Genomic DNA, 14,822 nt, shown 5'->3' on the forward strand with positions numbered 1-14,822 from the left:
AAGGACTCCGTGACAAGAACCCAGGTCTGTAGAGCCTGGGACAGCTGGTAGTCCTACCATGCCACTGGGAGGCCATACAGAGGCACAGCCAAGGAGTACTATGGAGAGTAGGCACTGCAGGAAGTGCTGCCCAAAAGCCTTAGATTGACAGTACCCTGCAGCCTGCTGATTAGCCAAGTGCACTATTTAATCCCAGGGGTTGCCACAGGAAGTTGTTTGTAACACCAGACCCTGCTTGAGCTCCTGATCTCCAGCGTCCGACCCCAGCCTGACTCTGACCCGGATTCCTGCCTCTCAGTTCTAACCTGGTGTGACGGTGCCCCCCATAAGGCTTTATGGAAACATGCTTATAAGTGTATATATGACATACCTGGAATATGTTTTATGCTACATACCATGTAACATATCTCTGTAAAGGTTATGATCTACTGGATCTATTCCTCCTATTTGTATGCATGTGTCATTATTGTATTTAGAGTTATGAATATTGGCTGGATACTTGTTTGATTTTAAATAACCTTAGAAAGCCATTTGGTCAGCTTCTTTAGAAAGGAACTTGCAAGTTAAGTGCCCAATCAAGAAGCACTTAACAGACAATGGATCTTGGAAGGCTCTAATCCACATAAGAAGTCTACATGAGGACGTTCAAGGTAGCATGTGAACAATGGCTGCTACCTGTGAAAACTGAGTCATGCATGGACATGTGACTTGCCCATGTGACTCCAAAACTCCATCTTGGAGCTGGACTTTGCATAGGAGAGAGGAGGTGGTATCCACCCACAAGAGAAAGAAAGTCTATTTAAACCCCTGGGAGACCCCTCCATTTTGTCTTCAGCTGCCTCAAGAGATAGCCTCTCCACCCACAAGGATACCTGAAAGAAACTGGAACAAAGGACAGTAACTATAGGCGGTGTGAGTTATTACTGGACCCAGACGAGAAGGAGACTAGTCTGTAAAAGGAAGCTTACTGGAATTCTTCTGAGGGTGAGGTTTTTATCTGCATTCAGTTTTCTTACTGTATTAGACATAGACTTGCGTGTTCTATTTTATTTTGCTTGGTAATTCACTTTGTTCTGTCTGTTACTACTTGAAACCACTTAAATCCTACTTTCTGTATTTAATAAAATCACTTTTTACTTATTAATTAACCCAGAGTATGTATTAATACTTGTGGGGGGAGGAGGGGGCAAACAGCTTTGCATATCTCTCTATCAGTGTTATAGAAGGCGAACAATATATGAGTTTAACCTGTATAAGCTTTATATAGGGTAAAACAGATTTATTTGGAGTTTGGACCCCACAGGGAGTTGGACATCTGAGTGTTAAAGACAGGAACACCTTTTAAGCTGCTTTCAGTTTAAGCCTACAGCTGTTAGGGGACGTGGTTCAGACCTGGGTCTGGGTTTGCAGCAGGCTAGTGGATCTGGCTCAAACCAGGCAGGGCACTGAAGGCCCAAGCTGCCAGGGCAGGAAAGCAGGGGCAGAAGTAGTCTTGGCACATCAGTTGGCAACCCCAGGGGGTTTCTGTGATCCAATCCTTCATACCTGGTACTGCCTCTGATCTCCAGTCTTTGACCACGACATGCCCCTGACTCTTGCTTACAGAACCTGTCTCTTGCTATTCCTACAGCTCCTGCCCAGCTACTACTGTCCACTGGTGGACAGACCTCAGCCCAGACGTGACTACTGGGCCAGACCACCTCTGCACTGGTCCATTACTCTACAGATGCTGAGCTACTAATGTTCAAGAACTGCGACTTGAATGCCCAAGTTCCTCTAGAGACCTGGGCCTTCACATCAGACCAGTAAGCTAGACGTGCTGAACCAGTGAACTCAGAGAGACCTGTAACTTGCCATCAGTTCACATGCAGAGAGATGCTGAACCATATACCAGCAAGCTATCATGGCTTCAGGTCATTCCAGTAAGCCAGCAGTGCTGAACAAGTCCTCACAGAAAGTCTAGTGCCTTGGCATTTTCCCAGCAAGAGGTGCTGAGCCAGAGAGTTCATAGAGGTCCGGGCCATCACATAATTCCAACAAACTAGTGTGTCTATTCCAGTGATCTCACAGAGACTCTTACTTGGATACAAGCCCAGCACTGAAAAACTGTTGAACCAATAACTTTGTGGAGACTTATGCTTTCCCATCAGATCAGAAAGCTAGAGAGGCCGAGTCAGTGAGCTCAGAGAGACCTGTGCCCTGACATCAGCCCAGCAAGCTATAGATGTTGAAGCAGACCCCTCTTAGATATCTGTTCCCCTAAATCTGCCCAGAAAGCTAGAAGTGCTGAGCCATTGTCCTCACAGCTGTCTCTCCCTTGAGATCAGCAGACCACACTCAAGCAGCTTAGCTAGTTTGCTCCTGAACAGTCCACAGGGGCCTGAGCCTTGATGTGTAAAGCTAGAGGTATTGAGCCAATGTCTCGTCATGAATGCAGCAAGCTAGGACTAGGGAACATCAGCTGTGTTCATTTTCCCTGCCCAGAAATATATGATGAACTCAGATATCTAGGTAGGAGCTGCCTTTTGCTGATGCCCCAGTGGCAAGCTCGGTCTCTCCACCTGTATGAAATGCCAGCAAGTGTGCTATATTCTCCTGGGCAAATCTCCCAGCAACAGACAGGTTTCTCATCCAGAGCCAAACACAGCTGAAGAGAGAGTTCCAGCAAGAACAACAAAAATACTTTTTTGTTACCTGGCCTCTTTTCATGTTGAAGTTACCCATAGATAGTCAGACTGCACAGTGAAACTCTGGAGTATTTATCTATATTTGCCATTCTATTGTAGCAGCGTCAACCTCAGTTTTTATAGCTGTGTTTGGAATAGGCCCTCCCAACCTGTGAAAGGAGTGTGTAAAACTAGAGAACCCAACGGGTAGCACTGCTTGGCCAACCCTCCCATCCTCTGCTCCTATACCAAACGTTGTAGTTACCCATACACAATATACGTTCATCATTTTCACCCTGAAAATGGAACAGTCCTAAAGTATGTTGTTGGAGTCCATCCTGACAGCATAAGCAAACAGTTACTACTACTTGAAGATGGCACTATCCCCAATAACATTTAAATGCAGAAGCCAAGATGAAGGGAACTCAGAACCAGAGTCATTTAAAGTATTACCACCATATTCCTCTCCTGAGTTACCTCTTCCATTGGGTATTTGCAAGGCTCCAAAGCATGCAACTTTCCCAGAAACATGTGCAAAGGCAATACAGCTAATTACAAGGTTGCTCCCTGTCCTGAAATTTGCTAGGCAATCTCAGTTTTCTCAGGTCTGTCTCACATCCTGTAAATCCATCCTGCAGGGCAATTAGACAGTCATGTCTTGATTCTCAGTGATAACATTGTAACCAGGTGAACACATCATGCATGACAGTGTGTGATGATATTCCAGGATGATGTGAAAACACAGATGTCATATAATCAGGCTGCAGCATCATGTGATTATTTGGTCCCTCAAATGTCATACCAGGAGGTGATGTTCCCCATTTCTTACAGCAAAGGAAGGTTCAGGGGTTGTGCATTTTGTTTTTCATTGTATCAAATGGGAGAAATAGGAGTCAAGAACTGCCAGATCCTAATCCCATCATAACACTGATTCCCTCTGGAGTTCTGAGCAAGACACTTAAGGGCCAGTATTTTGTGGTGGGGGATTAAAAGCACCTAAAGTTGCAGACAGTTACTGAGAGGGTTTTCAAAAAGGTCTATCTGGGGTTTTGGGCACCTAAGTACCTTTAATAATCTGGCCTTAACCTCTTGCCCTCATTCCCCCATGTTCCCTTCTATAAAATGGGGATGATGACACCACTTACCTATTTCTTATGAGGATTAATTAGCAAAATGTTTTGGAAGTGATTTTAAGAGTAAAAGCAACTGCTAACTATTGTCACTATATTTGTGGATACTCATAGTATGACAAACTCCATTCCACTTTGAGGCAGATGCAAACACAGCAGCCCCTCCTACCCAATCCTCCCTAATCTCATGCTGAACCATACATCTAATCACAGACAGCTGCACAAATATTTGTCCTGCATTATCATCGAACCGGATCTCAGTTATACATGCAAAGTCAGGGGCCTTGTCCTTCATCAATTCATAGATGGTGATAACCTCATTAGCTACTGACTTTGCATTAAAGGGTATAAGAACAGTGAACAGGAAATTCTGGTCCTCCACAACTTGCCTTCCACAAGGTAAAACCAATGAGACCAGGATTAAACATCTGAGTCCAGGTTTATGCCCCACAGTTTTGTCTTCTACTTTGTCTTCCCTGCTTTCCATCACAGGGATTGAGGGGCCCAAACATCTGCAACCAGTCCCTCCAGCTAGTTCATAGCTCCTGCAACTTCACCCATTTCAAAACAGACCTTCCTTGTCCCCTGTGCTGCCACTACCCACTTCTTGTTTGCCAGTAAGAAGTCTCTGCCATGGCTTTAGGCCGGCAGCCCTGTGGCTGGGTGATTCCCCCCTCCTTTCCTCTCTTTAAACCAGCCTCTTGTCATGCACATCATAGAGTACCTAATATTCCTGCACTTCACTCATTTCTCTATTGTCCTTCAATTTCTTCTCCGCTGCCTAGCAAATGCAATTGCTTTTGTATTCTTCATATTTGTGTTTTATATTCCCCCTCCAATTCTCCCCCTCCCTAGTTCTGCAGTGCGTGTTTCATTACTTCTGGGTGAAATAACTGACGAGGGGGATCAGTCCACCTGAAAATTGCTCTCCCTGGACTTAAATGAAACAGATGGGCATTGATGGTGTTTTCAGAGAAATTAATCAGCCTGGACTGGTGGCAGTGCCAGGAGCTCCATAGGCCCAATCTAGTCTAATGAATTCCAAGCTCTCTGTCTTAATAGCTCCTGACAAGACTAATTTACTCATGTAAGTGATTAGAGAGGGAATGATCTCTTTAATTGTTGCTTAAGACTCTTTTAGGCATCACATGAGGGAAGAGGAGGCTGTTAATTTCTAGTCGAGTAAGCGAGAATACAGGGGGCTTTTTTGGGAGGGAAGAGGTTAACAAAGAGAAGGGAATGATGCAGATATTTAGGCACTTCCTCCCCACTCCCTCCCCCATATAGGGTATTCCAAGTTGGGTGCAGTTTGGAGGACATTTGTCCTGCCTATGGATGACTGAATTCACTGTCCTGATGACAGAGGGTTACCTTTGGAATCAACTGAACATCTGAAAAAGTATCTATTCAAAGATTCAGCCTACAGTTTGGTTTCTGTTGCACGAGTGCAGCTATTGGAATGATTACTGTATTCTTTAGTAAGTCTCCATCAGTAGCATTCTTGCCTGAGAGTGTCACAACGTCACAGGTTCAAATCCCCCACACCGTAATTTCATGTCTAGTAGTAACACCTCAATGTGGGAGAAGAGGATATTGGCAGCACTGCTATGCTGTCCTTTGCATGCAACATTAAAGCAAGGTCCCTCATGCCCACTGCTGGTAGAATTTAAAGATACCATGACAGTGCTGAGTAAGTAGCTGGGGTAACCATGATCAAAATTCCCACAGGAAATACAGGTTCCAATATCCAAGATGGTGTGTCAACTCTTGCCAAGTATATAATGACAGCTGTGTTTGTCTATAGTCACTGCAGGCCCTATTTATGTAGCTCCTTGTATAGCATTTGGGAGTCCATGAGTATAATGTGCACTTTATCGTTCACTACTGGGGGGCTGTGCTTCTGACACTGTGGTGAAATATCTGCTTCCAGCTAGTTGTGCCCCAGTCCAGGACATTTATGGTTTCCAGACAACGTTTTTTAATTTGAGAAATGAATGCCGGGGGGGGGAAGGGCAGGAGGGGGGAGAAAGAAAAAAGAAAACAACTGCTAGACCAGGGAGGACAATCAAAATTCTGTTTTGTGAAGGATTGAGATATTTGTCTTCATTCCAGTCAGGAACAAAACTTGACATTTTCAAAAAATTCGCCATAAAAGAATTTAAAAAAAAATGTTGTTTTGGACTGATTAAAAAATTTCATTTTGATTTTGCTTTGCAAAACCATGCAAAATAAAAATTTAGATGTGAAAAATCATTTCAAAATGAAGAAAAAAGTAAAAATGTTTCATTTCGATGTTGTCAAGACATCTTGTTTTGATATTAGAAGAAAAAATGTGAAAAAAGTTCTGACAAATTTGGGGCAAAATCTACACAATTTCGTAAACTGTTTCAACTTCAGTAGAACCATATTCTCCATCAGAAAACATTCCATCAACGTTTTTCCAGTCAGCTCCACCTACCAGCTCCATTTACTCCATGTAGCTGCTTTCTTCATCAGAAGTTTCTCAGGGGGAAATTCCATAGTGATTGTATTTGAAGGGGATAAAAATTAGAGGGGTAGCAAATACACAGGAAGATAGAAATAATCTGTAAAATGATCTACAGATATTAGTGCTTCAGTAGAAGCTGAAGATAAAGTACATGCAAATAAACCAAGTCCTACACAAGGAGAGCAAGTAGAACTGCACAGATACAAAACAGCAGGACATCATCATATTTAAATGATTTTTTTCTTGTTTCCTTTATGCCATCTTCATCTAGCTTTTTCACAGGTTGTGAAAGGAGGTGCCCATTAATATCCATTTTAAGAGGTCATCCACCATATGAAGAAGTTTGAGATTCATGGCAGACCAAGAATCACAAAGACCAAATTCTGTTCTGTTGCACTGCATTACAAACCACTGATAGGCACGGCTACTGACGATGCTAACCGTCACACCTAGGGCTCACATTCCTCCACTGACTCGTTCAGTGGTCCTGTTGGGATCTTGGAAGTGGGCGGGCAGAAGCCCACCCACTGTGAAAGGACCTCCCCCAGCATAAGGGGAGGATCCACAAGGTCCGGAATCTCAAGTAATTACAGGGGACAACTAAAGATATAACAGGGATGGGTGTGAGGTCACAGAACCTGACAGGGACACCGAGCAGAGAACCCCAGACAGCGCCCACTGCTCCTTGAAGGTGTCAAGGGAGCCAGCGAACACTGCCCAGAGGAATTCCACCTGAATATATGAGCGGACGGAGGACTGGAAATAGGCCTCATTCAGTGGGAGCAGGCAGCTATTCTGTTTCATGAGGTGCTATGTTTCAGACAGACTACAACACCCACTGCATGCTTTTGTCTGGACCATCACCAAATTAAAACTGGTGCTAAAATACATAGCTCTGATTCGCTAAAAGTCAAGTGACCATCTTTACTTGGATCTGGCCAGTCCTCTGTGAATTTGGGGAAGGATCATCTTAGAGCAGTGATCTCCAAACTGTGAGGGGCACAAAGGAACTTTGGGGGGAGGTGTGTGAAAGGCCTGGGCCAGCCCCCACTGGAGGCAAGGAAGACGCACCATGCTTCTAGCCCTGGTCTGCCCCCAAGCCCATTCAATCCCCTTCAGTGCCAAGTCACACACTGCCCCCAGGTCCAGCTCTGCCTTCAGCCCAAGCTCGGCTGCTGAGGAAACCTTGGCTGTGCAGTATTGGGGAGGGTTCAGGGGTGCACGGCAGACAGATTCTGGTAATGGGGAGGTGCAACTGGAAAAGTTTGCGCACCACTGTCTTAGAGCTTCTCAAGCAAGGTTGTCCCAGGTCCATAGGCTCTCTAGGCGTATTCCAGGAGGGCTTTGCCACTGTCCCAGAAAATTTATAAATGAAGTGCAACACCATAGGCTGTGGGCAAGACTCAATTTGAGGGGCCTGTCATGGACCAACAGGATCTGTGCTAATACCCATCTTTTAAACAGTCTCTTGGAGCAACCCCTTTAGTGTGGAAGACCTCCAAGGGGTCCCACTCCTTTCCTCAGAATAGGCCAGGCAGCCTCACCGCCTTGCAGGTGAGCATCTGGGCTCCAGCACTTCTGTTTCACGCTGTGATTTCTGCTCAGCGAGTCCAGATGAAATAGACTCTTGATAGAGACTTGTACACTCTTCCGTGACTAATGCACCTCAGCAGGTATTTACAGTGACACTCAAGCAGTGTTTTCAAAACAGAGTAGGATTTATTAGACAGCTGGCACACAGCACTGGAAGTCCCTAGGTTAGCACAGAGAAATAAAGGTTAAAGTATAGTCCATTCTGGCCGAACCAGCACAAACTACCAGCCAGGTTACAGTGGATCACGTCTTTGGCTCTGTCATAAATATAAAGGGAAGGGTAACCACCTTTCTGTATACAGTGCTATAAAATCCCTGCTGGCTAGAGGCAACATCCAGTTTACCTGTAAAGGGTTAAGAAGCTCAGCTAACCTGGCTGGCACCTGACCCAAAGGACCAATAAGGGGACAAGATACTTTCAAATCTTGGAGTGGGGGGGGGGTTTGTTTGTGCTCTTTGTTTACATGGTTGTTCTCTCTTGGGGCTGAGAGAGGCCAGACAGAAATCCATCTTCTCCAACCCATCCTAATCCAAGTCTCCAATATTGCAACCAGTATAGGTAAGCCAGGCAAGAGGGATTAGTTTATCTTTTGTTTTATGTGAATTTTTCCTGTGTTAAGAGGGAGGTTTATTCCTGTTTTCTGTAACTTTAAGGTTTTGCCCAGAGGGAAATCCTCTGTGTTTTGAATCTGAATACCCTGTAAGGTATTTTCCATCCTGATTTTACAGAGATGATTTTTACCTTTCTTTTTTTTTTAATAAAATCCTTCTTTTAAGAACTGGACTGATTTTTCCATTGTTCCAAGATCCAGGGGTTTGGGTCTTTGATGATTTTGGAACCAATTGGTTAGGATATTATTCTCAAGCCTCCCCAGGAAAGGGGGTGTCTAGGGCTTGGGGGGATATTTTGGGGGAAGACGTCTCCAAGTGGGCTCTTTCCCTGTTCTTTGTTTGAAATGCTTGGTGGTGGCAGCATACGGTTCAAGGACAAGGCAAAGTTTGTGCCGTGGGGAAGTTTTTAACCTAAGCTGGTAAGAATAAGCTTAGGGGGTCTTTCATGCGGGTCCCCACATGTTTACCCTAGAGTTCAAAGTGGGGAAGGAACCTTGACAGCTCTGCCTCTCTCTCTCTGATTCCTTTGCAGCCAGTTTCCTCCAGGAGACAACTCCTTATTCCCTGCCTGTGTCTCAGTCTTTTGTTCTCAAGCTGGAGTCTCTGCTCAGTTTCCCTGCTGAGAGGTGGGGGGCAAACCTCCTTCCTCTTGCTCTGTGGGTTTTAGATGTCACTCTTTCGTCATTGGGACTTTTCCATTGTCTTTTGGGGATTCTGCATCAATATGAGTCACTTTCAGCATGTTCCAGCCAGTCCCTGAACAGCCCTATTCGCTGCGGCCCAGACAGCAGGGTGACATCCTCGCTCACCTCACGTCCTGCTCTGCCCTGAAGAGCAGACCTCACACTCTTAACTGTGCAAAGCGCAGAGGGAAACTGAGGCACACAGGATTCATAAAAATATTACAGAAAATTCCCACTTCACGACAGGTCCTCAGAACAACTGAATACAAAACTGACGTCTCTCCCTGAGGTGGTTGGAAAGACCTAATTCTTGTGATCTGTGCTGTTTTAATCTCTTCACACAAGCACCCTTGACTGGGGTCCCCCATAAATTTTGAAAGCCCGGCTGATGTTTCAGTAGCTGCTAGATTCCTGCTGCATGAATCTGCAGTGTATAAGTGAGAGGAAGGGTGGAACAGGCAGGGGAAGGAGGCAGTGTAAATGGGGCCCCGATAAGATCACAGCTATTAGCCTGCAGATGGAGGCCCAGACCCACAGTCATGCACACACTGGGCTTACAATCAATTTCTTCAGCATTAAAAGCCAGCCACCAGCCCTGATTGAAGAGCACAAGTTTAATGGACTGAGAGCCTGGAAAGAGGCCAAGAAAGCCCCGATCAATTTCTACATTTACTAAAACTGATCACTAGCAAAACAAATAAATAAAATAAAAAGCTACATCTGTCAATCAAAAAATTGCCAGTTTTTTCCAAGGGCACTATACAAAAAAAATCTCTTCTCTACCCAAACTCTCACCTCTTTCGTGACTGACTCTGGCAGCCAGATTGAGTGACTGGGTGTGCACGTGCACATTTGGGGAGTGGGGGAAGGGAGTTACTACTGTCCAAAAAAAGCCTCTCACAGACTTTACACTTCTTCTAACCTCCCTGACCTAACTAATGTCTCTCTCTCTCATTCCCCCACCTCAATTTCTTGTAACTGCTTCTGTGAAAGCTTCTAGGATTTGTTTACTTGCTGCAATGGGAAGCAGGAAAGGAGAGGGAAGTAGGCAACAAGTGACAAGAAGCCCAGGGGAAGTATTGGCTTATTAGTACCGACAGCCAGCTGCGACCTGACATCGTCGTCACTGACAAGGCTCAGAAAAAGATCATCCTCGTCGACATCACAATCTCCTTTGAGAACAGGACCCCGGCCTTTTGCGAAGCCCAAGCTCATAAGCTGGAAAAGTATGCGCCCCTGGCCAACACCCTGAGAGCGAAGGGCTACGAGGTGCAGATGGATGCCCTGATCGTCAGAGCCCTGGGCGCTTGGGACCCCTGCAACGAGCGTGTGCTGCGGACCTGCAGGATCGGTCGACGCTACGCACAGCTCATGAGGCGCCTCATGGTCTCAGACACCATCCAGTGGTCCAGGGACATCTACATCGAACACATCACCGGCCACCAACAGTACCAGGAGGCATGAGCCAGAGCGACATCGTGCATCCACTATGAGAAAGGGACCAAGAGACTTTTTCCTTTGGACCATATGAACTGGAACCATAAACTCACTGAACGTTAAATCTCACCAAATGAGGGTCAATCCATCCTCATCATCGTATCAACTCACTATACTCCACACCTGAACATAGCCATTATATGAACAACATACCCTCATATCTCAATGTCTGTACTTTCACCCGATAACTTTTTACCCCCAATTGGGGATATTGCAGACTATGTATTCCTTATGCCATCCGATCTTAAACTGAACTTCGCACCCCTTGATAATCTGTATGTTATTCCCCGATTACCAGAAACTTCTACGCTTAAACTCTGTACCGTTCACTTTTTTTAAACATCATCTTAAAAATTTTAAATTGATTGTATTACAACAGCACCTAGAATCCTTACTCATGAACCAGGACCCCATTGTGCTAGGCACTCACATTTATTTTACTGTACTATCTATGGAAAGCCAGCCAAAATAAGAGAGAGAGACTGAGGCAATCTGAGACCACACATGCAGTTTGTATAGTACACAACATTATTTTAGTATAAAGTGCAACTAGGCTACAACCCATTTCCGTGGGTAATTTTTCCTCCTCTGGCCCCTCTCAGAGTGGTTCTAGTTATGAGCTACAATTTTATTTAAGAGTCTATTTCCATCCCCTAATGCCTTTAGATAACTCTCACTAGCACCCAGGACTCCGATCCTCTGTTGCCCTCCACCTAAGCTGGTGCAAAGTGGGTGTCAGACACTATCCTTCTGGTCTGGTAACAGTTTACACTGTGCAATGGTGCAAGTGACTAAACATGTTGCTGGGCAACAAAGAACTGGGCCCCCAAGTGTCCCGAGCTCGCTGCTGCGGCTTGGCCTGTCAGAGTACTGTACTGAGCTCTCCCTGGGCGATGCCACTTTGAGAGTGGAGGGCATTCAGCACTTTTTCCAAGATCAGATCCTTGCTCTGGAAGATTTCAGGGCAGAAAGGCATCCCCCTCCTCCCTTGTTTGCATATAAAGCCAATCCAGCTTCCCTACAGGAGAGAAGGCACACAGGATCTGGTGGAGGATGAGCCACACAGTTTGGTACCCTGAATCGATAGCTTAATCAAACAGACATCACACACTTCCCAAGGGAATGCTGCATATTTTCCCCCACTTCTTTTCTTTTGAAAAAAGTTCCATTGTCCCAGGTGGTCTGGATCTTTTCCCCAGTTGGGCAACTTCAAACACACTTCATAGCCCATGTGATGGATGCCTGTTAGCCATTCTGTGCTCCTCCTCCTCCTCCCTCCCCTGTCGCTTTCACACACCCCAAACAGGCCTGGAAACACAATGCAATCTGCTCATTAACGTAAGTGAGGCGCACTCACCCACGGGAGTATCCTCATTGATCAGCAGGTACGTGTCAAAGAAATAGTTGATGAAGTACGGCAGCCGATTGCTCAGACCTGAAAGGATGAAGAAGAAAAATAAGGTTTTTAATTTATTTTATCCTATTTCATTTGATTGGAAGGAGGTTGTGGTAGAGGAGTGCTTGGAACAAACAGCTGGCAGTGCCCTGGGGTCAGCCCTAACTCTCCTCGAGGCTGGCAGCAAGTCATTCAGTCTTCCTGTGCCTTAAATCAGCACAGCTTGAGGGACTCACCTGGTCCCATTCCTCACCCAACTGCCTGTATAGCAGACAGGGTCACACTGTATGCAGTAAAAAGAACGAGGAGTACTTGTGGTACCTTAGAGACTAACAAATTTGCAGTGTAGCTGTAGCCATGGTGGCCCCAGGATATTAGAAAGGAAAGGTGGGTGAGGTAATATCTTTTATTGCACCAACTTCTGTTGGTGAGAGAGACAAGCTTTCGAGCTTACACCGAGCTCTCTGGTCAGGTCTGGGAAAGGTACCCCCAGAGTCACAGCTAAATGCAAATTTATTTGAGCATTAGCTTTTGTGAGCTACAGCTCACTTCATCGGATGCTAAATGCAAGGGGAAGCAGATTGTTTAGCATAAGTACAGGTTTCAGAGTAGCAGCCATGTTAGTCTGTATTCGCAAAAAGAACAGGAGTACTTGTGGCACCTTAGAGACTAACAAATTTATTTGCGCATAAGCTGTAGCTCACGAAAGCTTATGCTCAAATAAATGTGTTCGTCTCTAAGGTGCCACAAGTACTCCTGTTCTTTTAGCATAAGTAGTTAGCACATACTGTAAGGGACCATTCACGGTAGAGTGCCCCGTTAACACCTCTGCAGTCATAGGACACAGATCACTCTATATCTGACCTCTCAGTCCCCATCCTCAAAGGAAACCAACACAATACTTTCAAAAGATGAGCCTGGGAGCTTACATTTATTATTCTGCTAGGCACAAAAAATCATGGGCTGAACAGAGGCACTGGATTTATGGGTTTTATGACTGCAGAGGCGTTAACAGGGTACTCTACCTGTGTAAGCTCAACCAACAGAAATTGGTCCAATAAAAGAGACTGCCTCACCCACCATGTCTCTCTAGGGTTACACTGTCTCATTCCTGAGAAACAAATAGGGCCCATTATTGAATTGGTTTTCATGGTTCCATGTCTGAACCAGAAGCTGCTCAACAAAGTGGGAAGCTTCATTTTACACACAGGGTGTTCAGCTATCCCAACAGGGGGAACTGCAGAGATACTTAAGCCTAGTCTACACCTAAAACTTACCTTGACCTAGCTACATTGCTCAGGGCTGTGAAAAATGTCAATGCCCTGTGCGATGTAATTAGGTCAACCTAACTCCTACTGTAGAAGCAGCTTCCTTAGACCTAGTTGCCACCTCTCGGAGAGGTGGATTTACTACAGCCGCAGAGAAAACCCTTCCGTCGCTGTAGTGTCTACACTGTAGCCATGTAGCTGCAGGTGTAGTATCTGGAGTGTAGATAGACCCTGAGGCACCATGCAGAGGAAATTAATGACAGGAGAGGAAGGGATGGTAAGGACATGAAGTGGGCCAGGAGTCTTTTGATTCAGTTGCGTCTCTCCCCTGCCCTGGGGGCTCGGATGAGGATGCAGGGTAGATAAAGCACTAAAGCAGCCCGGAACAAAACAGAGGGAAGAACACCCTCGCAGCCCAAACCTGTCACTGCGCTGCTGCTGACTCAGACCAGATTGATTTAAGAGGGGCGCAGAGGCCGAGACTCAGAATGCAGCCAGTGACCAGGGCCTTTCTGCAGGGTGAAGGCGGCGCGAGCAGAAGCACAGGGGTGGGAGACAGCAATTATTGTTTTCGTGCATGATTAACCTCTTGCATTGTTCCCATGGCTGAGAGCCTTTTGCCTCATCAGCCTTAATGCTGCCAAAGCACCACTTTCCCCCCTTCGCGCCGTTATAATTGCCTCCTTTCGCCTTTAATAATGAAGCTCAGTTATTTCAACTCCCTGTTTACTTTGTGAGAGCGAGGCTGAGAGCACGTGTGCCCGTCCCCAGAACCATAGTGGTTGCCACCCCATGGGCTGAGGCTCATTAGCTCTGAGAAAGTTCAGGCCAAACCATGTGGACCAACAACTGCTGCCCAAGCAGTGGGAAAGATTAACTATTGCGGATTTATCATGGGAGCAAGGGCAGAGGTGGGATGCAAGGTGGCAGGAGAGAAGTGCAGCAGGTTTCCAAGAGGGCCTAGTGCATTTGACAGATGGGTTTCCCTTGATTTCCAGCCAGGGCTGAAATAGCCAGTACACTCACTTATTAAAAGATGCAGTTTAACTGCCAGACAGCAAACACTATTGAACAAGGGAAGTGGAGATTTTAATTGGCCTGTCAGAAGTGTTTTGCGTCTGATTTCTGTGGGTTCCAGTTTCTGGCTCACCTGGAAAGCAGGGGTGAGTGACTGCAGGAGTCAGGTTCTGTATACAATGTCCGGCTGCCTCTTGGAGCACAGTGCAGTCTGACCCGGAGGCAATTACCAAACCAGCAGGGGCCAACTCAGCCAGTCCAGATCATTACCTCAAACGTTAGCCCAGCCCTATTAGAAAAGCCAAGGAAATGCCACAGATGCCATCCAGGGGGAAGGATGAGCATGGCCCAGGATTGAGACGGAACAGGTCTGGGTTCAATTTCCTGGCTGTGCACAGACTGCCTGTATAACCTCCTATCCATCACTCTCTCTGTGCCTCAGCTCCCCATCTTTAAAAACAGGAACAATTAT

The 14,822-nt window shown here is 45.9% G+C and overlaps 1 protein-coding gene across 13 annotated transcripts in view; it reads right to left on the bottom strand.

Moving 5' to 3' along the window:
- The window catches only part of CDH23 (cadherin related 23), a 521,149-nt gene that overhangs the window by 465,266 nt on the left and 41,061 nt on the right, over positions 1 to 14,822 (bottom strand). For 12 of the 13 annotated variants that reach the window (XM_073353546.1, XM_073353545.1, XM_073353547.1 and 9 more), the window contains exon 3: positions 12,027 to 12,104. The exons of the other annotated variant lie outside the window; for it this stretch is intronic. In XM_073353546.1, the coding sequence (XP_073209647.1) occupies positions 12,027 to 12,104 (78 nt within the window). The remainder of the gene's footprint in view (positions 1 to 12,026; positions 12,105 to 14,822) is intronic. 13 annotated transcript variants of the gene reach the window in all.

The sequence above is a fragment of the Lepidochelys kempii genome, chromosome 7, assembly GCF_965140265.1.
Source record: "Lepidochelys kempii isolate rLepKem1 chromosome 7, rLepKem1.hap2, whole genome shotgun sequence".
NCBI lineage: Eukaryota > Metazoa > Chordata > Testudines > Cheloniidae > Lepidochelys > Lepidochelys kempii.